The following is a 27,160-nucleotide window of genomic DNA, read 5'->3' as shown; positions in this document are numbered from 1 at the left end:
AATGTACAGTATGATGTTATAGTTAATAGCACTGTATTATTTACATGAAAGTTGCTAAGAGAGTAGATCTTAAATGTTCTCACCACAAAAAAGAAATGGTGGGACTTCCCTGGTGGTGCAGTGGTGAAGACTCCACACTCCCAATGCAGCGGGCCCGAGTTCAATCCCTGGTCAGGGAACTAGATCCCACATGCATGCTGCAACTTAGGAGCCCACTTGCCACAACTAAGGAGCCAGCAAGCCATAACTAAGGAGCCCATGTGCTGCAACTAAGAAGCCAGTGAGTCACAACTAAGGAGCCTGTGAGCTGCAACTAAGGAGCCCGCCTGCTGCAACGAAGACCCAGCACAACCAAATAAATATTAAAAAAAAAAGAAATGGTACGGTGTTAGCTATCGCAATTATTTTCAGTATATAAGTGTATCAAATCAACATGTATACCTTGAACTTATACAATACTACATGTCAATTATATCTCAATAGAGCTAGAAATAAAACAAAATAAAAGCAACAATAAAAACAACCTCCACTGCCATTTCTGCATACCTAACAACATACATTGGTAAAAATCCAAGGCAGTCTTTAATTCTGAAACACAAAAAGGCTGAATTTCCAACTCCTATCTTCACAATAACAGTTTCTATAAAATGCAAAGTCTTCTAAAAGGGATTTCCTTATAACAGAAAGGATTTTTTTAAAGAAATGGAAAAATTTAGCATAAAACAGTGGCCTGAATTAAAGGGGAAAAATGGTGAGATCATAAGGGACTCACAATCTATTGATTTATATGCTACATTCTAGTTATCAATTTTAAGGTAATAACTTGATAGCTGAAATATGTTAACCCAACTGGCAGCTCTAAAAGCGGACTCTCACGCATTTCAAAATCCATAATTCTTCCTAAAGAGTTCATTCAATAGTCATAGAAAAGCCCCCCTTTTTTTTCTAGCACAACTGAAAAGAAAATATGTTGTTTCAACAAAGGCTTTAAAATTCTGTTGAAACTTGGATTTCCTGAAAGCCTCCGGATTGCAACCAAATACACAAAGCTTTCCCAGGGCTACCTTCAAATTTACCCATCTTCCTTTAGAAGCTGTGCTATAGTTAATTTACACATTTGCTGTCTCATTTTACCTGCTGCTATAACCTCACATTAGAAGTAAAGCTACTGGCTTTCCTGGCCATAAATCTCTGCTGTTACATAAACAGAATAACATTGTTCTAGTCTAATGACATGATTAGCATCCAGCTAAGACATGCAATAAAAATGTGCAAGGAGTAAAACAGCAGGTGAAAGAGAGGTGGCCTTACAGAATCTCAACTGAAAAATCTATAGAAAAAAAAAGGTGAGGGAGATGATATAGTTTAATTGCTTCAGGATTGTGGAATTAAAGAAATCTCTGCTAGCACATCTTTGCTGATGGTTTAAGACTATACATTTTTGTTGACTTCAGCATTCCCAGAGATGTCCTCAGTGTGTGCCCCTTCTTTCCTGAGTCACTAGGCTCTTGAGTATTATGGGGGGTACTTGAGATGTTCCATTTAACACACATTTTCAAGAATATTTTATAACCTATTACCAGTGGGCCCAGAGGAAATAAATGTGATTAATTCATAATAAGATGTTAGTGACCGAAAACAACACAATGTGTGTCTTTCTCCAAGAGACTGGGAAGGTACTATCAAAAGGCACACACACACACACACACAAAGTTTCAGCGGCTGAAATTTAAATACTATAGCAATAAGGGGAGGGAGTTAATTTGGGAGCTGAGGCTCTTCATGGTAAACACAGACAAGACTGCCCAATCCACCTACACTCCACTCTCCTGCTTCTTATTTATTATACGCTTACTCTCTGTGCCTGATGACGGCAATTGAACTTCTGCAACATGCCTTATTGAAAACTTAACATCAAAAAAGAGACTCCAAGGTGGGGTGGACTTCTGCTCCCCTCAAATCTGGACTGGCCTGTGAAGCTCTGACCAGTAGAGTGCAGTGAAGGGACAGTGCTTCAGGTCCAGAGCTGGCTGCTTCCATTCCAATCCACTCCATTCTTTTGGAGCGCTGAGCTGCCATGGAGAGGGAGAAGGAGAGGGACAGAGTCGTGTGCAGCCTCCCAGCGGTCCAACCCAAGTGCTAGTGAAGACACCTTGAACAATTCAGCCCAGCTTGCAGCTGAATACTGTTGAGGGAACCCAACCAATGCCACGTGGCACAGAAGAACTGCTTAGCTGAGCCTTCCTGAACTCCTTACCCACAAACTGCAAAGTAAAACTTACTATGTCGTTTAATAAAAAAAGAGTTTCAAACAGAATCTGTTTCTTTTCTTTTTTTCCCTTGCTAAGGCTAACTCACAAGTATGTATTAAATGATGAAAAACAGATGTTGAGTAGTAGTGTCTGCTGACCTGCCTAGGATAATGTCTTTTTTTCCCCCTAAGTGTTTGATTCCGCAAATTTCAGAGAATAAATAGATAATCCCATTATCCTAATATTCTCTGAGTGAAGAAAATCAAATTTTAATTTATGATGACCTACAATCCTAGTGCCAGGCCTGAAGGCAATAGGAAGAACAGTCATCAAAGGTTAACACCCTTTTTGTCTTTCTGCCTTTCTGCCTTTTCTCACCCTCAATGCTACTTTCTTTACTCAGTCAAAACTGTAACCCTATGATGTGTGTTCTCTCAGGAGGTGGGCATCATATCCCACTGCATATTGTCTATAGAATTGCAATAAATATATAAACCATTTGACCTTTCTACCATGACCACCTAAACAAGGATAAGAGAATAAATGGCAACTTCCCATCAAGGAAGAGAGCTTCTCTCAAAGGCACATTATATTTATTGTTACCTTTCTGTGCAATTAGACAAAATTCTTCTTGAAGCTTTGTATAATCCATTGAACTTTCCAGAGGGTCTGTGAGGTGGCTAGGGGGAGTCTGAAATTCAATATCTGCACAAAGGTTGGGGTTGGAGGAATGCAAGCGAACCGGGGACATGGTAGCACTGAAAGGAACCTGAAAGGGGAGGACACAAATTATTAGAGAGCAACAGCACATTGTTCCACCCTCTCTTACACAGAAAAGATCTCTTCCAGCCTCCAGAATAATAGATTCCTCCCTGAGGACACACTCGGAGACAGTAATCATTTATTGTGCAGGTGGCTGGGTAGGAAGGAATCTCATTTCCCATAGTTGATTTAGTACTGCCACTGCCTCACTGGCTTTTCACTGTCACAGGGAGAGATGACTACACAATGACAGGAAGAACAGGCACAATCCCAGATAAGCTTCAGCTCTGAACCCACTGAAACAGGGCTGGCAGAAAGCAGTCTGAACTGTGATGTAGCTGACCTTCTCTCACAAAGTCTGGGTACTCAAGTCAGAGCACTTTTTATGCCTACTTCTTTCTGAGCCTGGAGCAGGAATTTACTGAACAGGTAAAAATTCAAGAGGTGCGTATACAGAAAGATTCACTTGCTCCATTGCCATGAGATAAAACATAAGTAAGTTTAATACTAAATATAACAATGGCTTAAAGGGACTCACAATTAAATTTGAAATTGATTCATCAAGATGTATTTGTAAATGAAATGTAAGTTACTGTAGTTTACCTTTGTATGTTACATAAACATGGCTTATGAACTGGCCAATATTGAAAAGCATTAAGTAAAAAAAAAGTCATATTCCTATAGATTTTCCCAAATGGCTAGAGGTACTTCCTTGCCCAGGCTGGATCTGGGCTAGGCTTCTGATGGGTGGAGGCAAAGCACCTTTCCCTCTCCTTCTAGAAGGTTCTACCTGACCATTACAAATGCTGTCAGCCAAACACTCTTGGAAAATGAGAATACCAATTTCTCTTATAAATCAGATTACCAGTAACCTCCCCTGATTCTTACTACACAGATATGCATTCAATTATCTTCAAGAATCAGATTCTTAGACTCCTCCACAAGCTGAATTTTGTATAAATTAAAAGATAATTCACACCCTCTACCTAACAGAAAATATGCTGTAGGAGGAAGGAACCAATATCTTGTCTGATGTACATGTATGTCAGAACCACTTCCTTTTTTCATTGTTTTATTTAGCTTTAAACCTCATGACAGAAAAAGAGCGGAGGGAGGGAGCAAGCAAGCAAGCATGTGCCTGTGCACGGAGGATACAGAGGATGGAGGCGATGGAGAGACCCCAAAAATCTAGCCTAAGCTGCAGTTGGTGGGTCTGGGTGAGGGCAGTTGAGACTGGAGAGGGTCCTTAGGATGTAGCTTTGTCCTGGCAAGGAGTTATTTATCTCAAAAGATATCCAAGGCTTACTGGGAAAGAAAGCGGGCATGAAGCTTTCTCCCCAATTGCGCTAAGCTAAGCATGTTAATACATGATATGTGAAGCATTTGGTATCTGGAGTCATCAAAGTAACTCCTCCTCATCCCCCATGGGGGCCTTGGCTACACTGGGCTGGGAGGTGTCAACAGCTTGTTTATCTCATCAGGATCTGAATTCCTGGCTATTCCAGAGAAGAGACACAAAAGTGGCAGATAAGCCATTTGAGAAAATGGAGTCCTTGGGTTCAGTAATTTGCTGGAATCCTATCCAGGCAACTTTGTGACAGTAATGACTGAGGTTTTTTAGGATATCCATAAGGGAATGGGGTTTATGTGAAAGAATATTTAAAGACAAATAAAGAAAATTTCTGTCCTTGACTGTGGTGATGCTAAATCTAGAAAGAGCAGTCAGCCCAAGGCCCTCTAGGAGGGACAGAGAGAATCCATGGAAAGGTTGGTGATTAGGAGGTCATGGGCAGAGACTGTGACTTGAGGAAATGGATAGACCAAGGAGTTTGCAGATTTAAGGATATGGTTTCAGGATGCAAGGAACTAGAAGAGCATTTGAGAAAAAGGAATGTGCGTGTTTGGTGGTGGGGAATGAAATGTGTTGAGGATCAACAAAAGGGTTTTATCTGCACTCAGGTGCCCTCAACACTCCGAGGAGGGGCATGGCGTAGGAGAGGGGTCTCCTCCCTTGACTGGACAGGGAGGCTGGGGGAGAAGTAGTGATGGGAGGCCAGGGTGTAGTGGAGGCCCAGGGAGTCCAGTGAGGACACAGACTTGTTCCTGAGATAATGGGCTCTTTATTAAAAGTTGGAATCAGACACTGAGAAGAAAAACATGTTACAAATTTATATTTTGAACATAATGGAAGTTTAAATTGGCAATTAAAACGGTAAAAATGATTCTGTATATAACCCACAGGGAAAGGGACTTGGAATGCTCTATTCAAACCGCAATCAAACAGTTCCCTGGGACATTGAAAACTAATATTTATATACTTCTGACTGAAAATGTTTATATTGATTTTTTTTTTTTTTTTGGTTAAAAGAAGTGTGTGGAATGGATCATTTTAATTGAAAAATTCATGAAATGAAATTGAGAATACAAATTGAGATGTATTAATCTAACTCCAACTGAATATCTCTTCAGCCTGGGGACTTATTTACTCAGTTTTTTATTCATCAATTTGAGTATTATGGGATTTGAAAATTTAAATGGTAACTAGGTTCTCTGTCAGTGATGACTGGAGTGGGGCTGTCTACAACTCTCAATGTTTGTATGTGAGAAACCTCAATGCTGGAAATGCAACTTCACATCCTCCTTAGGAAAGAAATCCAAGGCTTCCTTGCAATGCTGTGACAGGGAGGAAGCCTGATCCTGGAATATTCTGGTACCAGTAACTGCAGTTTGGAAGGGGGCTGTTAGGAGATGCTTTTATCACCTGTCTATAAAGAAGTCAAAAGAGAAATAGATTGACAGTGAGCTACTGGCACTGAAATTTAGCAGTGGTGAACATGAATAAAAAAGAGAACACACAACAGCAAGTCTAAGGAAGATACTGAGCATACACAACTCACGGAGCGAATGTGAAAAGTCTGCTGTTACTCTGCATCCCATGGACAGGGATGCCAGTGTGGAGTACTGACTGCACTGGGACTCTTGGGGTCCTTCCACGGGGAGGGGCCAGCGTTTCTCCTTTCCAACCCCCTATTCCGTTGGGCCTGCCTGATGGCGCAAGTGGACCATTATGGATGCTGGTGCTAAGAATCAACAAGAATAAATCTCTGAAACATCTTGGGTGTACTTGTCTTTGGGAGCAATCTCAGCTGCCCTACACACCTAAGTGGGCAAGGAGAAAAAATAGCTGGAGTCATCTGGAAGAATTCCAGACAAAAGGCAACTAGCAGGACAGGACAGACTCCAAATGTGTGGGCTACCTTTACTGTTGGGAAGAGGAAAGACAGGGAATAAAGGGGAACCACTGCACTAAAAGAAACAGGAGGGCTGAGTCACCAGCGACAGGTCACTGAGATGTGGGCGAGGGGCTGAGGAAGCCAGCGGGAGGTCCTGCTAGATGCTGTCCTGCTCTGGTATGGAGTTAAAAGCTGTAGATCCTGGAGGGTTTAGAGTAACCACTCCCTCTAGTTATTCCTGAATACATGACTAAATGCTGCCAGCTTCACTCATTAGACGCTCTAAATTATTCTTAACCTCTGTGGTCACAGCTACCCTGGAGGAGGTGAGCATTAATACCTCCATCTTTCAAAAGCTTTTTCTCTTGTACTCCCAACTAAAAAAAAAAAAATCAACCTATTCAAATAGGTTCTAATCTCAGTTTTATTATACTCACTATATGTATCTGCAATCAAAAAATGAACACAAACACAACACTTCCCTGCATGCCATCTTAGAAGTACATTATTTAAGGAAACATTTGTATTTTCATAAAATGACTGACCCTCCCTTTCCATACTGAGATATTGTTCTCTCTCTAATAATCACTTGGATTTCTGAATTTTGTAAATGAAAGGTTACATTTAAGAATTTAAAAATTGATTTTACATGGATTTATTGTCAGAGTCTGTTACCATGTCAGTATCAGATACTTTTTTCATCTGTATTTGAATACATGCATAAGATAGACATTAACCATGAAATCAATTTCAAAAATTTGTTTGTTCAAGTGTTCACAAAGCTGTGAGTTTAAGAGTCAGTGCCTAATAAATTCCATGTCACTTGTTCATTTCATAATCCAAATTATTTCTGTCTCTCAAACAAACCAGCTAAGTACCCAGATATAAATCAAGAGTCAGTCACTAGTTATAAAGTAGAAAACCAACAATCCATACACCAGTATCCATTCCCCTACAACGCAACCAAAATCTTTTCATATTTTTCAGCAATTCTAGTCTTAAAATACATTCCTCCAGCAGCAAGAGCAAGACTATGATAATTCCGGAAATCTTACGTAATAGCCAAAAAATTAATGTTTGCCATGAACTCAGTACTCTGTATATAAAAAGTTGATAGGATGTCATGATTAAACAAATATTATGATTTATTTTTATCCAGCATAAGGTTCTTGGTTTACATATTCTATTTTATATTCCACGTGGCAGTTCACTATTCTAAGCAGCTTCTATTCAATTTTAAGTTTTAGTTATTTGCCTTATATATCTCAATACTTCCTCTATCCTCCTAATATCCATCCTATTTTCTCTTTAAAAACAAAAAGCCAAACCAACATCTAGATGTGAATTAAACACCATTTAACTTTGTGGTTTTCTCCTTTCCACACTATATTTTCTGATTTCCAGCTCAATATTCTTTCCAGAAAACAACTTTCCTTTGCTAAGTGTAAGTTTGGGTAGCCGCTGAGAGATGACATCAAAATTCACCTTTTCTTACCCTCTCATTTCTTTACTCTCACATCCTTTTCAAATAGTCACATTGCTACCAAAAAAGCACAATTTATGTCTGTAGTAACATGGCTTTTCTTAGAAAAACAGAAATCAGTTAGCAAAGGTTCCAATATCAGTATGGCAAAAAAAAAAAAAATACAAAGAGAAAAACCCCCAAACCCACATCGTTTCAGGAAATCGCCCACACACTCCGTTTTGCATCCTTGAATTTAAACTGTTTCTCACACTGAGAGTAGAAGTAGAGATCTGGATCCCATGATCGTTTTCCATTGCAAACCCAAACACCTGTGTGCGAGGCCGGCACTGCAAAGACAGCCAGAGAACGTGCGAGAGCTTCGCCAACACAGGAGAGGGCTGTGCTTGATGCCATCGCACACGAGGGGCACCATTAGAATGCGGGGCAGGGTGACGCTAGTACACAGTTTCTCATTCTCATTAAACATCCACTTGAGATTGAAATCCACTCACTGTTGTAGCCACTGCTGCTGCTAGCCTCTGCCGGCGCCGAGTTGTGCTGAACTGGCCCTTCGAAGATGGCCCTTCCTGACAGTGAATGAGAGAAGAGGAGGGAGGAGAAAACACGGGATGGGGGAGGGAGAAGACAGGATATGGGAGGATGAAAGATAATCAGACAAGGGAGAGGGAGAATTTTTAACTGAAAGTTGACTTTTGCTAAATCTTAGCATTGAAAATAGCTTGGAGGGGCATTCATGCTGTGAGAAAAGTTTATTGTTCTCATGGTAGAACACCCAAACACTTAAATCTATTTGCTGAATATAATCCCTACCCCAAAAGGAGATGGAAAGTTATGAAGTGATGAAGAGCTTATGATTTCAAGGTAAAATAAATGTACGTCTTGTTTTATTCATGCAATGCCATGTTCTACGAAGCCAAAAGGCATTTATTTAGTAGATCGAAGCAAAAAAAAAAAAAAAAATGAGTTCAGGGAAAAGTGACTAAATAAATAATGTGCAAAGGCTAAAACAAACAGGTTGTAATGAGAGCCTCCTGTTGGTCTGGAAGAATTTTTTGTTTCTTGCTGGGAGGAAAAAGTAAGGGGAAGGATACCAGGAATCCTCAACTCCCTATGTTTTTTCCTACTATAAAGGTCTCTGGGATTCAATATTAAGAATGATATTGATTTTCCGGTTGAAGAATTTTCCAAGGAGGAAGCCAGTCCCCATAACATAGGAAAAAAATCTCAATGTGCTCAGTGTGCTGGGATAACACCTATAAAAATCAGCTATGAAAATCTGAAAGTATAGGCTTCATTTAGTGATGTGCAACTATGCATAAATCAGTAGAAGAATCTTAGAGCTTGCTTTCTTTCCTTCTTTGTTTTTTTCCTTCTCTTTTTGGTGGACATGATAAAGGGATAATAACACTGCCTTCTAATCAACTCAATTTTGCTGCATTTGACAGACCCTGACTCTTCAAGGTTGTGAGCAATAATTTCAGTTCCAATTAGCTGAAATGTTCTCAGAGTCATCTAACAGTCAGACTGAGAAAAAAAACAGCATGGCTGTGTTAGTCTTTGGAATAACAGAAAAATATTTTAAATTATTGTATCTCCAATTCTCTTTAATTTTCCAAATTACATTCACATTTCTCTCAATCGTCATAAACCTTCTGTGTACATATATGTATATGTTTATTAAACACAAACACACACACATAATCTGCTCTAGACAAAACATTTCCTATACAAAATTCCTTTATGCCTATTGTAGTTTAAAAAAAAAAAAAAGGAGAAAGAATATATTTTTACTCTTCAGTGTAATTTGAGCATCTGTGAGATCTAGGACAGCTGCACATGAATGACATCAGATCATTTATCTGCTACCCCATACCTCCTACTATTCCTCATTCTCTCCAATATCTACGGATCTAGTATTTAATGCATGCTATTAGCAACACAGGAAATGTAACAGCAATCTCTTCTACAGCAACCCTTATAAAATCATTCTCTTCTTGCCCTCCTCCACCTCATTTAAAACACAACCAAACTGTTTTACTGCATAATGATGATACTGAGATTTTTATGAGAATGAGAAATTTGAGCTTTGGGACACAGGAAGTATTTTTTCTAACAGGTAATTCCACAGAGACGTCTAGGACAACTATTGCTTCCAATGAATTATACGATGGATTCTTGAGCTAGCTTCCCAGTGGCTTCAAGGAGAAATATGGTCCAAATTTTAACATTCACATTCAAATCAATAGCATAATCTAACTTACCTAAGACTAAGCAATCAAACATCCAGTATAACATGTTCTTCATTTTTACTTTCCTAAGGTCAATTTTTAAAATGATCTACTTTATAATTATTTCAAAAATTACAACTACTACAGAATGCTGCATACAAACTTCAGTAAAACAAGATCCATAACAACAATAGCAGGAACAATAACCACCACCACCACCAGGCAGTCTAGGTTCCTGCATAAATGGCTGGTGGTCTAGAAGTTCCAAACGATAGAGGGGATGAAAAATGAGCCACTCACTACAAAAACATCTCTCAAGTTGGCCACAACAATGAAGAAAGTGGTTCAAGTAGTGAGATGATTATGGGCTCAAAACAAATACTTGGTATCATGAGATGGGATTCTGATGGTCAAGAAACATTTAAAACAGGAGGGAAAAACCTGTGTATTAGGGTGGGAGAAAGTGGTGGGTATGTTTAATCCACCACAGTAAAAATAAATGCTATGACTTTCTGTAGGTAAAATACTGATGAGTAATGACATTCATATTAGTCATAGTCATCCCTGGCTGATTTTAAGATTCCCCAGTCAGGTGTGCATGGTGAAGAAACTTCCAAGTAACTCCTCAGTGATAGAGAATGAGCAACCTGAGGGATCCTGGGAAGGTCTGTTGGTTTGGGTGAGCAGAAAACGTCTAGGGATGGTACTAAATTCTGCAGCATTCACCCTATGGTCCTTTGTTTTACCAGTTTAAGTGGAAGTGAGGTTTCTCTGGGAATGATTAATAGCTTACCGCCACCTCTCAGTCTATGTATTTCCACTGGAGTTGGAACTAAATCTACTTTCGAAAGTTTAACGTTTTCTTTGAGTATGGGGATGAGGTGGTTTCAATTTCCCCCCAAAATAATTAAACTAGAATCACAAGGGCCATTTTGTTACTCTTTGGCAAAACAGAAACAAGGCAAAAGAGCATAAATGAAAATTTAAGAACAAACCACCCCAAAATGTGACAGGAATATGAAATGGAGAATATTCTCCTGCTTTTTGAACAACTTCTTTTGATGACTCAGAAAAAAATCTTCATAAACTCTTCACACATTGAAAAGCACAGCCTGTGAATAGGAGGGCTATTCAGAGTTACATTCTGTTTCCTCCAGAAAAAACTGAGTGATATGGGGACCTTGGTGGGCCTCGTAACCATAGTAGGACAGCCAGTGGCATTGCACTCATACACATTGAGAACAGACCTACTGCAGACCACAGCTGTGAATGGGAATTTGTTCAATGGGATACCTTATAAAAACAAGATTGAAATGATATCTATCCACAAATGTATATGTTCTTACGATGCTGGCCTTCTTCAATTATTTTACTTATAATTAAGGTTCTTTTTTCCTGGTTATGATAACCATAGATACCATGTTTAAAAAACAACAACAACAAAAAAAAACGACCACCACAAAACTAGACAATCATGTGCTCAAAAGCAATTTTAGGTAATTTTCTTGTGAAGTCATTTGGCACATTTGTCTCTATAGTATTAATTTTCTGAAAAGAAGGGAAAACGCACAGAAACATACTGAACAAAAGACCACAAAAAATTGTGTTCATAGAATGTGGACATTCTAACTAAAAAAAAAACACCGATCATTAGTGCTTGTGAAAATTTATTTTCAAATATATCAGATTAGCAAGCAAAGCAACAAAGAGTTTGTTATTCATGCATTCAGAATTAAAACACAATGTTATCAATAAAACCAGAATTAAGGAAGAATTATGTTCTTATTTAAAAGACTGAAGAATTCTAAAAAGCACTCCCTTTTACCTCTGTGTTAGAATATAGATTGATTTATAGTGCAATAAAAAGAAAAGCAAAATCATAAGTCTAATTTTGATTGTGCAGGGCAAGAGTCCTTTATAATATATAGCTAGAATTGGAGTAGTAAAAATTCAACCTTAAAGATCTGAAAGTAACATGAATTTTGACTTAAGGGATTTTAGGCATTTGCCATATTTTGTATCATTGCAATGCAATGACATAAAATGATCTTACTTTAGAAATTTTAAACTATTCATTTCAACTAAATAACTTATTTAAAATGAATTTCAAGTAAATTTATCACAGCCATGAAGACTTTAGTTCAAATTTTAAAAGTGATTGTTGATGGCCAATAATATTTTTGTAGAATCATAGAATTTTAGAGTTGAAAAGGAATTCAGAGATCATTAAGTAAACTCCATCACTTTACTCAGGAGTTAATGGAAGCCGCGAAAATTTAACAGAAATGCGAGATTATACTGCCAGGAAATCACAGTGATTAGATTAGAACCCAGGTTTGTTACTTTCTAACCTATTGCAGTCCTCATCTCATTTATTGATAGATAACAAGTTTGGACAGCATTAACACATAAAAGCCTCTTTTAAGATCTAGTATATATAAATGAATGTTCATTACAACCCATTTGATTTTCAGTCTAGATTTTTAAGGTGACTTTTTGTTAAAATATGTTTTAATGGTTCAAAGGCCATAATTGAGGATGAAAATGCCACTTTACAGCCATATTACATAATTTTAACCTTAAATTCTTTTTACTTATGCCAGAATAAGAATAGATTTCTCACTACTTTAGATAATATAACTCAGTCTGAAAAGCACTAGCTTTAAAGCAGTTAAAAGCTGCTTTAAACTTTTCAACTTCTATAAATTGATATATACAGACTAATATTTTTAAAAATATATATAAGTATAAATGAAGGAAAAGTAAAGTCTGTACCTGCAGTTGTATTTTTGTATCTTTGCTGACACTTTTTGTTCTCCATCGTCTTGTGACCCGCTTGTCTTTCTTTGAAATATCTACACAGTTAGCCTACATTACACAAATAGTTAAAAGCAACAAAGCATTATTAAGTTAACACAGATGATACAGGTATAGACAAAGAGAGCACAGAAAGTTAGTATAGAATCATTGTTAGACGCCTAAAGCAAACCAGCCAGGAGATAAAGGTATATCTGATGCACAGTGGGCATTAAAAGCAGAGATAAAAACTTAACCATAAAACATATTTTTCTGCTATACCAAATGAAAACAGGATTAGCGTTTTTGCTACACAAAAAGACAGTAATAATTCTGAGAGTATCTAAGTTATGTCTTCATAACTATCATTTCTAATGCAACACAAAAATGAAAGAATGATTCAGATATTTACTTCTTCCAGTTAGTTTGTATTTAAATGTAAAACATTTCAAAAAATATATCTTAACACAATGACACCAAGATTCAAAAGTATTAAGAATAACTCCAGAATATAAACCAACCCTTATTGTAGTTATTTCCCTTTAAATGTTACCTTATATATTCACAGAACAATCCAGTAAAAATTTTGAGTGAATATCTTAAGGTCCTTTGACCAGCAGCAGTAAAATGTTTACCTGCATGTCAGTAAAGTTAGGCGCTGACTGAGTTCTCTGAAGTATTTCCAAATTCTGCAGGAGTTTGCTAAGTTCCACCAGGTTTGACTGGCAGTGTGCAAGGTCTAATACAAATCAGAAATTAAAATATGTTACAACTGGGCAGGGAGTGGTGGTGATGATAATAAAAGGCACTCTATCCAAATTATGGCAAATATGATGAGGCAGATCTGTGTTTATAGAATGATGATACTGGCAAATGAAAGAAAACAGAACCGGTCTCTGGTTTAGAACCATAAAACCACTGATTATTTATTGGATGACCTCAAAACCCACTCTTACAAATGAACAGTTATTAGTGTAGAAAGCCATTAGAATCCCAGTGAAATGGGGTGTGCTCATTTTGCTGCTGAGGTGGCCTTTGTCACATCAGAAGCACACTCAAGGGAACCTCAGCAGTTGTACAGTTTTGTTGTTAGGAAATGTGTCTGCCTGCTATGAAGGTCTTCATATAGGACTCAGAATCTCTGCACACTCTACAGAGAGCAGGGCAGCAGCAATATGTCGGGGGCCAGGTCCCCCGCAGGTCCCATCTCTCAGCAGCATCTGCCCTAGGGTGGAGCCCTACATGGGCTGTTCAAGTGCTGCCGTTGTTCTTCCAGGGAACTCTTGGCCATCAGTGGCCTTTAAATTCCTCAAGAAAGGAAATCGCCCAACGGAGGTGACGGAAGAGAGTACTGAGGAGGCTGGGACCCTTCCACCACCCCCTCCCCATCCCAGGGGAGGCGACACCATTGTACTCCTCCCACGCCCCCCACAAAGAAAATAAGGTGAGTGACTTGGAAGGGTAGGCAATACAGAAGATAAACGGGAAGGAATGAGGGAGAAAATTAGTACAAAGAAAGAAGGCAGGGGTTAGAGAGAAGAGGAGAAAGGAGTTGGCTAGAAGAGACCTATATTTTAACTTGCCTTTTAAAGAACAACACTACATCACAAGCACCATGCTGGTAGGGACATTATCTAACACTACCTATCCATTAACGCTTCTATCCAGTAAATATTACATTAATTCTCCTAAATAATTGTGATTATTCTACACAAATGGTGTATGCAGGTAGCATAGAGATATAGAAATGGGGCTTAAAATCCTTTCTTACAGAATGGAAAGAGAAACTGGTGAATGAACTCGATTCAAGGCAAAAGGATCCAAAACTAAGGGTCGGGAGACACTGATTTACTTTACACTTCTCAGCTGCAGTTTTCTCACCTGTCAAGTGGTGACAGTACTATTTACTCTCTTACCTTCCTAATGAAAGTAGCAACTGAGATGGGAGGTGAGAAAATTCTATGAAAACCAGAAATGGTCTTTATGGAGTATTAACTGCACTATGTTTAATCATTCTTCTAGGGCCTTAACTTGGAACAAGCACACCATTCCTTGACACTTCTATCATGGAAGAAATGAGACCCCTGGCAGAATTTCGCTCCTTGCTTAAGTGTCTGCTTGTATGTAAGGATTATAAGGACTTGCCCAAGACAATAAAAATACCTTTAAAAAAGAAATCTATAGAATTTCATTAAATTAGATCTAATTTTAGAATCTGGGAAAAAGGAAATATTATGCCAAGAAAGGACTGTTGAGACAGTTTATAACAGTAAAAAATTTAAAACTTAAATATCTAGCAGTTTACTTACTTTCTCATCATCCCTACCTTGTTCTAAAAGAACTCTACTCAATATTCTGTAATAACCTACATGGGAAAAGAATCTGAAAAAAGAATAGATATATGTATATGTATAACTGAATCACTTTGCTGTACGCCTGAAACTAACACAGCATTGTAAATCAACTATACTCCAAAATAAAATTAAAAATTAAATTAAAAAAAATAAAAAGAAACGTCCAATTGCGGAATAGTTAAATAAATTAAGGTATATCCAAAGTTATCCATTTACTATTTCATTTAGGAATCACTGACTGGGAAGACACTATGCACCCAGCGCAGTTCTAAGCACAGGGAATATAGCAATAAAATAAGATTCATGGAATTTACATTCTGGTTTAAAGAAAATGTACACAATAAATAATCTGTACGTTGAACTATTACGTACCATTTTAGTGACGGCATATACTGGTACATAAGGATGGCATATAAAATACTAATTTAACATTTTGTTTCTATGGGAAAAAATGCTCTCCAAGAGCCAAGAAATTCCCTTACATACTTGAGATCTGGACTGACAGAAGTCCAGACCTATGAATAGCTAACCTCTTTAAGTACTGGAACTATAAATGTGCTATGTTATGGGTTCAAGAAGATGTTATTTGATGAACTTCTGAAACGCAACCAACCTCAATATTGGGATGCTATGAAATGATCAAAATAGACCAAAAAAAAAAAAAAAAAGTGCTGTGGTAGTTCAGGAAAGGGACAGTTACTGTGGTTTGAGGTTGTCAGAGCAGATTTATAAGAGACAGTAGAACCTTTTGTGGGTCTGGAGGATTGATAAAAAGGCTTCAGCAAAACCGGAAGGTGGAGAAGGGCAGAGAGGGCAGACAGGGCACTGCAGGTTGGGAAGACAGCATGTGCAAAGGCCTTCTTCCATGCAGCATCATGCAAGCACGTTCAGGAAATAGCAAATAAGTTTAATTAGGCCTATGGAAGGCAAGGTTGAAAGGGTAGGCAGGGCCAGAAAGCTGAAAGCTGGATGTTAAACGCTGGGCTAAGTAGTTTGGACTAAAGCCCAAGAGCTCACGGAGAACCACCTGAAGAGATTTTTGCAAAAAGTTATCTTATGAAATAGTGGTCTTGAGGGACTATTATATGTAGTGAACAAAGAATGGCTTTGGGATTAGTCAAATGTGGGTTGGCTGGAGTCCCAGCCTCTCTATTGGGGCAGCTGCGTAATCTTGAGCAGGCTCCTTAACCTCCGTGCATTTCACTTTCGTCATCTGCAAAGTGGGGACAGTAGCAATACCTACGTCTCATAGCCGAGGGCAATGGGACAACGGCTGCTCAGTGCTGGCACTGGATGCCAACATGTCCAAACACAGTAATTTCCCAGGAGCCTCCAAGAGCGACGGAGCCACAGAGCAAGAGGCTGAGGGTGCGGGTACCGGTCAGGGACTGGGCAAAGGGTGAGCCTGAGCTAGGACAACAGAAATGGAATTCCAGAGGAAGGGTAGATGAGGGGGAGGGGAGATGGGGGAAGTCTGCAAAGAAATAACAGAACTCAGTCTCAGCTGGATGAACAGTGTGGGTGAGTCAGAGATGACAGAGGCTTCAGGAGTGGTTATGAGAGCAGCACCGACAAAAACAGGGGAGCCCAGGAACTGGGACCATTTTCACGGAGGACACAGAGGATTTGGTTTTAGCCAGGCTGAGGAGAAGGCGTGACCGAGTGTACGGACAGAGAGGGTCCACGGCAAGGGAGGGGGTGGGAATGTAGCACGGGCTGGATACAGAGGTCTGAAATTTAAAGAGAGTTTTCAGCTCTTTTGAGAGAAATATGGTGCAGTGATTAAGAGCATATGCTCTGCAGTCAGACTGCCTGAGTTTGAATCCCAGCTCCACCATTACTAGCTGTGTGAACTGGGTCCAAGTGAGTTAACTTCTCCGTACCTAAGTTTTCTCACCTGTAAAGTGGAGTTGAGAGGATTAAATGAGTCGACGCACTTAAAACACCTAGAACAGTGCCTGCGGCACCCCATACCTATCAGCTGCCGCCACCACCACCACTACCATCATCAAAACAGAGACTGCAGTTGAAACTAGAAAGAAGCATGTCTGTCATCTCCAAAGCACAGAGCAGAGTCATTAGGATCAAGTTGGTCTGGGTTAGCCCTTCAGCTCTGTCAAGTACTTGCTGTGTAACTTGGACAAGTTACTTCACCTCTCTGAGCTGTAGTTTCTCTACCTATAAAATTATGGTTCAAAATTCCCGCTTGGTACTATTGTGAGAATCTATAAAATACCACATATGTAAAGTGCTTAGTTCAGTGCCTGGCCCATATAAGCACTCAACAAGCTACAGTTACTATTACTGAAGCTAAAAGCAGAATACTGAATCTTGATCATCCCTACAACCAAGGTTGGCCAGAGGAGAATCCCAATGAAACAGAGAAGAAGCAGTTGGAAAAAAAAGGAAAACTTCATGGGGCCTAAAAGAGGAGGCTCATTAAAGAAGGTCTTGCAGGGCGGGTCAGAGGAGGAGGCTTGAGAACACAGCAGAAAGCAGGTGACGTCCTGCTGCCAAGAATGCTTCTTCCACAGAGCAAAAAGGGCAAAGTCAAATCATGGGAGAGAAGCTGAAGTCTATGGGCAGGAATGACTGAAGTGGGAAAGACTGAGGTTGTTCTCAAGACAGGAGATCATCACTACACTTAATCCTGAAGGAGAACAGGATGGCAGGACGAGGACCCAGGTAGAGAGATCAGGATGGGGAGAAGCAGGGTCACCCCCGAGACTGGAGAGAGGGCACAGGGATGGGCCACAGAGTATCTGAAGCACACAGGGAGACAAAGACATCCCCCCACCAGCCAGGGGCTTCTTGGCATCAAGGTCAATGTCTATTTATTTTGGTCACATGAATGGACTTTGTCCCGGTAGACACTCTCAATCTTTTCAGCAATGTCGGTGGCCAGGTTAAACTCCACAAGCGTGTGCAAAGTGGCAGAAATTAGAGGAGAGGTTGACGGTCTAGAACCGCCGCAGAGGCAAGCCTGCAGTGTCTAGGACAGTGAGGTCAGCCTCTTCCCCAACCTGAAGTTCATAAAGGCAAAGTAATGTCTGTGTGTTTTGTGAATATACTCAAGTAAAACCCTTTTCATGGAATGTTAGCTGGACACACTTTATGAATACAACATCTCCCTTCAAGTCATATTTTCACATAAAGATTAAGTTTGGAATGTGGAGAGGGCTAATAAAAATGCTGCAGACTTTGAGTTCACACGTGTGTAAAGCAAAAAAAAAAAAAAAAAAAGAATTGGTTGGGGCATGAACACAGGTTGCCAAATTTCAATTTTTCTAAGTGAGGACATAAAATAACGTAACATCTCCTTTCACCAGAACTTCATAAAAGAAAAAAATTTAATATCAAAAATGTTAGGCCCAACATCATCTCAAGATAATTTAAAAATTAAATCAATTTAGATGTATTAAATACTTATGTTGTTTTTGTGTTGTTTTGTTTTGTTCATTTTTGAAGGTCAAATGAAAGTTGTCTCACAGACTGGAAATGGTCTGTGGATCCAGTTTGGACCAATGTGCTAAGGCTCATTTCAAGGAAGGAGAAAGTTTCTGCAGATTAAGAGGCTGAGAGATGGTACAGTGAAGAATCACGTATTAGTTCGGAGCACTTAATAACCGATCCATAGTGGAACACCACTACCAGGTAACTGTGGATCTAAGATCAGTATAATTTTGCTGTTTATTGTTGGTTGTTGGGAAACATACACTGTTCTGTGGGCCAGACGGAGCAGCAGAGAAGGCAGCTGTGTAAGTGACCTAGTAGACTGTCAGGAGCGAGGCTGGAGGGTGCTCCTGAGGCAGCGCTGAGCTGGGTGATCGCCCCCAGGGTCCGGGGTGTGGGAGGCTAACGAAGCCAGAGGGAACTGCTAACGCGATGAAGTGAGAGGGTTGAAGCGGGTAAGGGCAAAACCAGATTCAGGAGTTGTGAGGATGCAGGAGAACGGACAGGTAAGAAGCCCGAGACATGGCAAAGAGAAGATCTGGGATATAAAAGTAAGAAAAAAAGAAAAAAAAAAAGCTGGAGGCAATCAAGGGGGCTTGGGGGGTGAAAGGTACAGCACCCACAATTTGCCCCTTTTGCGTCTGTTTCTTTGGCTCATCCTGAGAGCCCACAATGGGCAAGAACTAACCTTCTGCACACCTGTCCATTTCTTCCGAATCTTGTAGCCAGGCGGCCACTTTGCTCTGCCCGGTCGTGCAGGTTGCAGGGAGGCTGCTACCGCATGGTAAAGGGGACTGCCATGGAAAGCTGTTCGGCTGCGCCTACAATGAATAAAAAAACGCGTATGGTTAGGCAGAAATAGTACATTTAAGTTACTAAAAAGAACACAAGTATACTCGAAGTGACATTAAAAAAGAGAGGAACAAAAAGGCACGCTCAAAATATGGAAGAAGCCTCTTGGCTAAATGTGGTATGAGCTCAGAGGAGCCAACATTTCTAAGCAATAACGACACGGCACTCGTTAAGCTGCCATCTCCACCAAAAAACAAAGGGGACAACATTCAAGTATGTTATATCTCATACTCGCAAGGACATGTGAACTCAAATTGTCAATAGTTTTGCATTACTCAGTAAGTTACAGCTGATACAGTGTCCTTGTTGCAGTACTCAACTCATGAGTGAAGGCCTTTCCTTTCCGAACGCTCTCTGTACCCTTATGATCAACTCATGGTCTCATCAACTACCTGTGATTCTTAAATACATTACCCACCAGCAAGCAACCTTGTCATGCTGTGAATGCACATTGAAAACTGTAACATATAAAATGGCAGTCTTGGCAAGTGATTATTACCTATAGCTGATAGACTTTCCATTAAAGGGATTTTATGTGAAATAAAAGTTGTATGAAGTATGTAGATACTAAAGTGAGTACAGTAAACACTGTGAAAAAAGCAGAAACTTATTTCCCCCAAAGCTGAAACAACTTTAAAACTCCATATTTGACTTTAATATTCAGTTACAACTGATTGTGTCTCTTCTAAATCATTATGAAGTGAAGGACATGCATACTTAGCAAACCCAGACTTATTTATTACCCGCACAGGGCCACAAACCAATTAACATTTGAGAGTCTCATAATTTGATGCTTAGAATGCAAGCAAAGTGATAAAAAGCTCTTTTCACTCTTTACTGCATTTTGATAAATGTAACAGAAATCTTTCACTGAGTTAGATCTCAGAGGTATGTCATTTGTAACCAGAGCAAGAGATCTATGAAAACCAGAGTTGAAGAGCTTTCTTATTCCAAGGCAAACAGTGGGGAGGATTTGGTTTCAGTTCACCATTCTCGGATGCCACCCAAGTTATTTAATAAATAACACAAGGGATGAAAATAGTACGTCTTTTATCAACACTCTGTGTCAAAGACACAGGCAGAAGTTGGAAGAACCAAAGGGTTAAACATTTATATTTTTTAAATATCCATCTGGGATACATTTCTTGTTTAATTTGGACTAACTCTGGGATTCATTCTATTCTGTGATGAGAACACAGGAGGCCCAGAGAAACTTGGGGACTATCTTGCACATCTTGTGTTGGGTCATTCAGTAAGTGCCCTACTTCCTAATAACCCCGACCTACTGGTTCATTTCCTTTGATTTCAGAAGCAGTTAGTACTAGGGTTAACCCAATACCCTGATTCCTAGGAGAGAGATATTCCATAATGAAATAAGGTTTGAGAGCCTTGTGAAATACAATTAACGGGATTTAACAAAAATTAGGTAAGCAATTTCCATCGAAATAGCAAAAACTAAATACAGCTGTGTTTCATTTAATCTGATTTGATGAGTCTTGTAGTTACTCCATAAGGTTTTTCAATGCTTTGCAGAGGAAACTTGGATATGTTATTCCATATATCCCTATGTAGGAAAAGAGAGAAAAGCAGAATCTTCACTGAAACACATTTGAACTCAACTCCTTGTGGCAGCTAGTTATTCACAGATGTCTCTATTCTCAATATCAGGTGCCAAGTGAGAAACCGGAAGACCCCTGGGCAGTGCAATGTGGCTATGGTTCAGAAAACTTAATTATTGAGGCAAAGGCAGAAATAGCTGTCTCCCTGTCTATTGTCTTAACCTTGGTTTTTAACAGGCAACACCTCTAGCTTTTCAGCAACACAGAAAAGGAACTCTTAATACAGCCGAAAGAATGGCTTCAGCCTCCCTTAATCTGGTACCTGGTATAATGAAAAAGGCACTGATTTTGGAAACAAAGATGAAGATTCCGATCTTGGCTTAGCTGTTTAATGTCTATTTAACTTCTGGAAAAATTCTTTACTGTCTCTGAGCTTTGGGTATATTTAAGACTAGAGATGAATGAATGTCCAATGCTTAAACACAGTGCCTAGTCATTCAAATATATTATATTCAAATATATTATATTACTGTCACAATCTCTAGCCCACTTGCGTTAACCTCATGGGGAAATTCACTGGCCTCTCTCATGGTCATGTATATATTACAGCTCAAGGCAAAAAACCAAGTTTCACTTTAAAAACTTTGTGGTCTTCTTATTACCACCCAGGAAGACATCAATTTCTAGGTGCTGATTAACCAAATGTTCACTCTACTTTCTAATATTCCTACAAAGCCACATACAATTTAGATGTACTCCATTCATAGAAAGGAAAACTGTTAATTCTCTTGGTCCACATTTCCACCTAATCTATACTTGTAATTAACTTTGATGGTAAATATCATGATTGTCTTCTGAGGGTTAGTTTACAAAGCAAACCTTCTCTTTCTGGTTTGTAAAATGACACACAGTTAACATGTTTGCATAATTTTCCAAGAAATTGCTGGGCTGACTTTCAGATAACAAAGACATACCTTTCCATCCACAACAGAAACATTAGCAGCTGGTGAGGATTCAGCTGTGGAGGTTGAAGGAAATATGTGAAAACTAGCATCTCGTGGTGACCTCACAATTTCATTCTGCCGATACAATCGATGATGGCGCAGTTTGGAGACCCATGCATCAAACCAGTCCTGGGATTTCACCTAAAACAATAAACAAGAGGAGTAGGTAATGGTGAAACCAATCTCCTGTTAACCACTGATATAGGCAAGTGATTTCCCCAGATATTGGCAGAGAAACTGTTGAAAGGCAACTTTACCTTCAAATGATAGATGTGTTCTTCTGTGTCAAGGTCTATTCTCCGAGCTTTCTTTTTAATTGACATGACAGAGAGTCCGACATCGATGCTTCCGTGGACCTTCCCTTTTTGAATCTGAAATCAAAAGACTGGTAAAAAGGCTGGAAGAACATGTGATTTGATGTGCTTTTGTACTGAAGTGAGCTTAATGTAATCTTTAACTTATCTATAGGAGAGGGAATACCACACCACCTCTACAAAGAGGAAATGGCTAAGGTTCTGAAGTTAAGGTCCTGAACCTGAGGACAGTTGAAGTGGCAGTGACTTCATACCAATTTCAATAAGTAAGACTATTCATCTCATTCCTGTTTTTGGCATAACTTCACAATTCTAGATTGCACAGTTTATATCCTAAAAAAGATATCTTTACTGGTTCCTAAAATAACTATGGTTGATCTTTGACCTACAACCCAGAAGATCCCCAAGTAATCAGCTAGAAGACTGCTGCTGGGGCAAAACTGGGCAGCAGTACAGAGTGCACGGAAAAGCCAGCTCTTCCTTCTGGCTGCCCTCATCTGGTCAAGGACACACAGCTGATTCAATGAAGGAGCTGGGGACAGAACTGAAATCTGAGCCCTCTGTTACTCACCCTATATACAATGATAAGAAGGAGAGCATTTTCCAGTTTTGCATGCAAACAATGACTTTTTATATTAAAGAAAAATAATTTCGAATAATTTTTGAGTTGGGATGCCCAAGATAAAAGAATGTATGAAACAGAAATGAAGTTCATAAGATAGGTCTTAAAAAGACTTCAGTAAGAGCAAATGTTGCTTTAAATCTCAAAAAAAGCACATATAGCATAGTTTATTGAGAGATGCAGGAAAAAAGCCTACTTGGGTTTTCTCTCTAAGACAGAAAGGGTGATTTTTATTAGTTGGTGACTTTTAGGTTTAAGCTTCTGTTTTTAACAACACACGTCACAATAGTTAAATTAAATCTTCATGCACCAGTTTGAGATTTTATGCTAGCTTGAGCATAAGCGTAAAACACACCTTCTATGCAACATTTGTTAAATCTTACGGGCACAGCAATGCCCACAGCTGGTAACTATGGTACAACACTTGTACACTGTGGTGGTTACTCACTTCAAGCAGAATTCTAAACCAATCTTTGTGTCTACTTACATCAAGTGGTGCCTTTGAATACTTCAACATTCCGTTATCCAGGACAAAAAAACGCTGCAAGAACCAAACAATCCCCAGTTATTGTCAGTATCTTGAATTATATAAAACATTCACAAGTGTGGGTCTAACGTTGCTTGGTGTTTAGTAATCAGTACGTTTGATCATTTTCATGTATTTGAATTCAGTGCACCTGGCCACGGTCAGTCATATGAAATGGTAAGGAAGTCTTAGCTCGAGTTCCATACTATTTACCTAGTAGGGTTCTTTTATACATAATCCAATGGGGATGAAATCTTTCACCACAGTTTTTCTTTTCTGTTTTTCTTTCTTTCTTTTCTTTTTTGGCTGTACCGCACAGCTTGTGGAATCTCAGTTTCCTGACCAGGGATTGAACCCAGGCCATGGCAGTGAAAGCACTGAATCCTAACCATTAGACCACCAGGGAACTCCCCCATCACCACGGTTTTTCTTAATGGGGGTGTCAGAGGTGGCGGGGGGAGGGAGGAATCCCAGGGCCTGCAACTAAGACTTTCTAAATGAATCACGGTGGGGTGTTTTTGAAAGTGAGAAATGAAAATAACCTGAGTTAGGTCACAGTGATTCTGTGAGGAATTTGTCTGCAGGGGATTTTCCACCTTGGAGATAAGCTCCTGAATCTCCCTGGCTGCCACAGATAATTCTGAAAATGCGCATGTCTGTTAACAGAAGCCAGTGGACTGGAGCTATGAATAATGAATTATCTGGAAAGTTTAAAAAGTAGCCTTATCAGTATGCTTGCATCTCCACTTTGCAAAATACTTGCAATCCACTCTTCGTAAAAGAGATTAAAAATTATTTCTGGGGCTTCCCTGGTGGCGCAGTGGTTGAGAATCTGCCTGCCAATGCAGGGGACACGGGTTCGAGCCCTGGTCTGGGAGGATCCCACATGCCGCAGAGCAACTAGGCCCATGAGCCACAACTACTGAGCCTGCGCGTCTGGAGCCTGTGCCCCGCAACAAGAGAGGCGGCGATAGTGAGAGGCCCGTGCACTGCGATGAAGAGTGGCCCCCGCTTGCCGCAACTAGAGAAAGCCCTCGCACAGAAACGAAGACCCAACACAGCCAAAAATAAATAATAAATAAATTAAAAAAAATTATTTCTGAACTATATTAAGGGGAAAATATATATATTTGGGGCAGTGTTTGTCTCTTTCAAGACACTCATGGTCCAGTCCAAATGAATCTAGCCATTTTTGCTCCACAAACCTCAGGAACTCTCTGCTGTTGATTTCCTTTCCATGGACAATTGACTGGAGGACAAACAGCTCCCAGGACCCAATCAAACAATGGGTCCAGTGTCCTCCTCTAGTCTCTACAGATGCAGGGAGTCTTTCTGTGGCTGGTAAATTACTCTGCTGGGAAGTTGTTATGTGACTCAGGAACTCTGAGCTGCTGAGGTGACAGGCAGTCAGGCCTGGAGACACCCTACACAGAACTCAGAGAAGGTCACTGTAACCCCTTTGTTATAGGTTCTGGGGGGGGGCGGAGAAGAAGTAAGCACTGGAAGAAGGAATCTCTATAGCTGAAAAACACGTGATTGCCTATGACTTGGGCAATCAAATGGGCTGATGCTTGAATAAATATCTGATGGTATTAGAGACCAAGAGAAAAGGCAATGCAAGGGAGAACCTCTTATTGCTTATGTAGCAAAATGTTCTAAGGGAAGGTCCAGAAAGAGTTGCTGTTGAACCACAGCCACTTTTGCTGAAACGTGGACTGAGAGTGCTTAATTAAAGTTAGCAATTTATATAAAATGTGTTTCTTGGACCCCTTTCTTCCACTCATCCATTCCTGTCTATCAAAGAATTCTAACAGGGATAACCTATAGGATGGTCACAGGGAAAGAGAAGAGCAAGGCCAATGATTTGAGGAATTGCAAAGTGGTAAGGTCAGAATGAAAGGCAAAGGTGATTCCAGGAAGGAGTGTGGCCAGTTGGCCAAAATCCAAGAAAGAACAAGGGTGGAAAGAGATTCCTGGCACTGGTATAATATTATGGGTTCAGGGGAGACTGCCAAGGTTTCTGACAAGTGAGAGGGAAGAAGACTCTTTGACCGGTTTTTATTCCACCCTCAGAGATAGTGGGTTGGGGCAACATTTCCCAAGTGTTAATTTTTAAATCCTTCTCTTAAATTGCAAAAAATATATTTCCTCAAGGATGTTATAATCCGTAACTTCTCCTTTTGGGTCAATGGGCAGCCACGACCCCGCCATCTGCGCCCACAAATCCATCTGCCTTGAGATGAAATCCATCAGCAGATGTGGCAAGTAATGAACCTGTTCTTTCAGTGATTTCAGACAAGATACTGGTGGTCCACCAAAAGGCTTATACTGAAAATAGAGGACAACTTTCTTCTCCTAAGCATCCAGAATTCCTGCTACTCAGGTAACTGCAACAATATAGTGTAAAATATTTTCTCCACAATTAAAACTGGAAGATGGAAAAAGAATGTGGAGTTGGGTAGAGAGGAATAAACCATATACGTTAAAGGGCAGTAAACAAACTTCCAAGATCAGTGACTTTCCATCTTTAGTTTGCACTGGTAACAATAATTCTAGGAATTTATCCCGAGGACTTAAATGGAAATTCATGTATAAGAATGTTCATCACAACTTCATACAATAAAAAATTAGACATATGCTACATATTCAGCAATAGGGAACTGGTTCAATAATGGAATTAGTATAAATCTATCCAATGGAAGCCATGCCTGCATTTTATAAAATCTCATATTTAGAAGAATATTTAATAAGAACATATTTATACTAATTTAAGTTAAAAAAAGGCAGAGTAAACAAAAATATGTCCAAACTGGATTTTAAATATCGTATAAACTATTTTTTCCCTGCATACAGACATTACAGATCTCAGACTTAAATAGCTATGATAGGTTGCAGCCTGTACAGTTAAAACAAGGCCTTGAAGACTAGCTTTACACATACAACTGTATTCTTGGTTTCCCACCTAATGACACCAAATAAGAGCCTCTATTTATGAAGATGATCTGAAGATGAATATGATGAAAATGTTACCTTGTGCCAGCCCTTTAAAGGCCATTTTCTCTTCTTTAGCATAAAGCCTTCATGTTTGTCTGGTCTCTGGACATTGGTTTGGCCTATTTTCAGCCCTTCTATAATTTCCCAGCTGTCAGCTTCCTGAGAGAAAAGAAGAAAAACAAATCACATGTTTCTCAGTGTTTGATGACACAGTTAAAGCAGATTCTTAAGTAGAAATTGCTTTTGAAGCAATACTCAACCCACCAGAAGTATGAACAACATTCTGGAGCAAATTCTAACATCAGACCCAGCTATGCACTTATAATTGAAGTGAGAACGAGTTTCCGGGTACACCTGGAGGTATGCGGGTCCATGAGAGATGAGCTGGATAGAGTTGGAGTCTGGGGTAGAACGGACTTTTGATTGCCTGCATTCACAAGGTTTAAAATGCATTTTTCCAGACAGTTCATCTCTGGGCACAGAGGCACTTTAAAGTTTTAAAATAAGATCATTTTGGTGAAACATGTTCAATTAGTGTGTGGGCCTGGTTTTCTGTAGAAATGAAAAGGCTGCAGCAGCTTAAGTGGCTCATGACTTCTTATGCTGAAGAGCAGCGCTGTGGGCATCTGTTTGCTCTCCGTGAGGCTGTGGGCATTTCAGAGTGAGCATAAATGCCCCGCTTGCCAAACACCCACCAAGAAGTCCGTGCTTCGAAGACACACATC

The 27,160-nt window shown here is 39.6% G+C and overlaps 1 protein-coding gene and 1 non-coding gene across 11 annotated transcripts in view; both read right to left on the bottom strand.

The window, feature by feature from the left end:
* The window catches only part of OSBPL6 (oxysterol binding protein like 6), a 211,579-nt gene that overhangs the window by 33,399 nt on the left and 151,020 nt on the right, over positions 1-27,160 (bottom strand). For 7 of the 10 annotated variants that reach the window (XM_007190403.3, XM_028168576.2, XM_057551089.1 and 4 more), the window contains 9 exons: positions 26,472-26,594; positions 23,403-23,456; positions 22,237-22,350; positions 21,950-22,120; positions 19,253-19,385; positions 13,393-13,496; positions 12,737-12,829; positions 8,225-8,299; positions 2,856-3,021 (listed from right to left, as the gene is read on the bottom strand). In XM_007190403.3, the coding sequence (XP_007190465.1) occupies positions 2,856-3,021; positions 8,225-8,299; positions 12,737-12,829; positions 13,393-13,496; positions 19,253-19,385; positions 21,950-22,120; positions 22,237-22,350; positions 23,403-23,456; positions 26,472-26,594 (1,033 nt within the window). The remainder of the gene's footprint in view (positions 1-2,855; positions 3,022-8,224; positions 8,300-12,736; positions 12,830-13,392; positions 13,497-19,252; positions 19,386-21,949; positions 22,121-22,236; positions 22,351-23,402; positions 23,457-26,471; positions 26,595-27,160) is intronic. The other 3 variants (XM_057551090.1, XM_057551091.1, XM_007190404.3) reach the window with 2 other exon arrangements.
* On the bottom strand, positions 2,441-2,584 carry LOC114238881 (small nucleolar RNA SNORA79). The gene has a single exon (XR_003624132.1). It is a non-coding gene; the product is annotated as a small nucleolar RNA SNORA79 (small nucleolar RNA).

Source organism: Balaenoptera acutorostrata, chromosome 8, assembly GCF_949987535.1.
Source record: "Balaenoptera acutorostrata chromosome 8, mBalAcu1.1, whole genome shotgun sequence".
NCBI classification, from domain to species: Eukaryota; Metazoa; Chordata; class Mammalia; order Artiodactyla; family Balaenopteridae; genus Balaenoptera; species Balaenoptera acutorostrata.
This window is presented reverse-complemented; position numbering and strand designations above follow the sequence as displayed.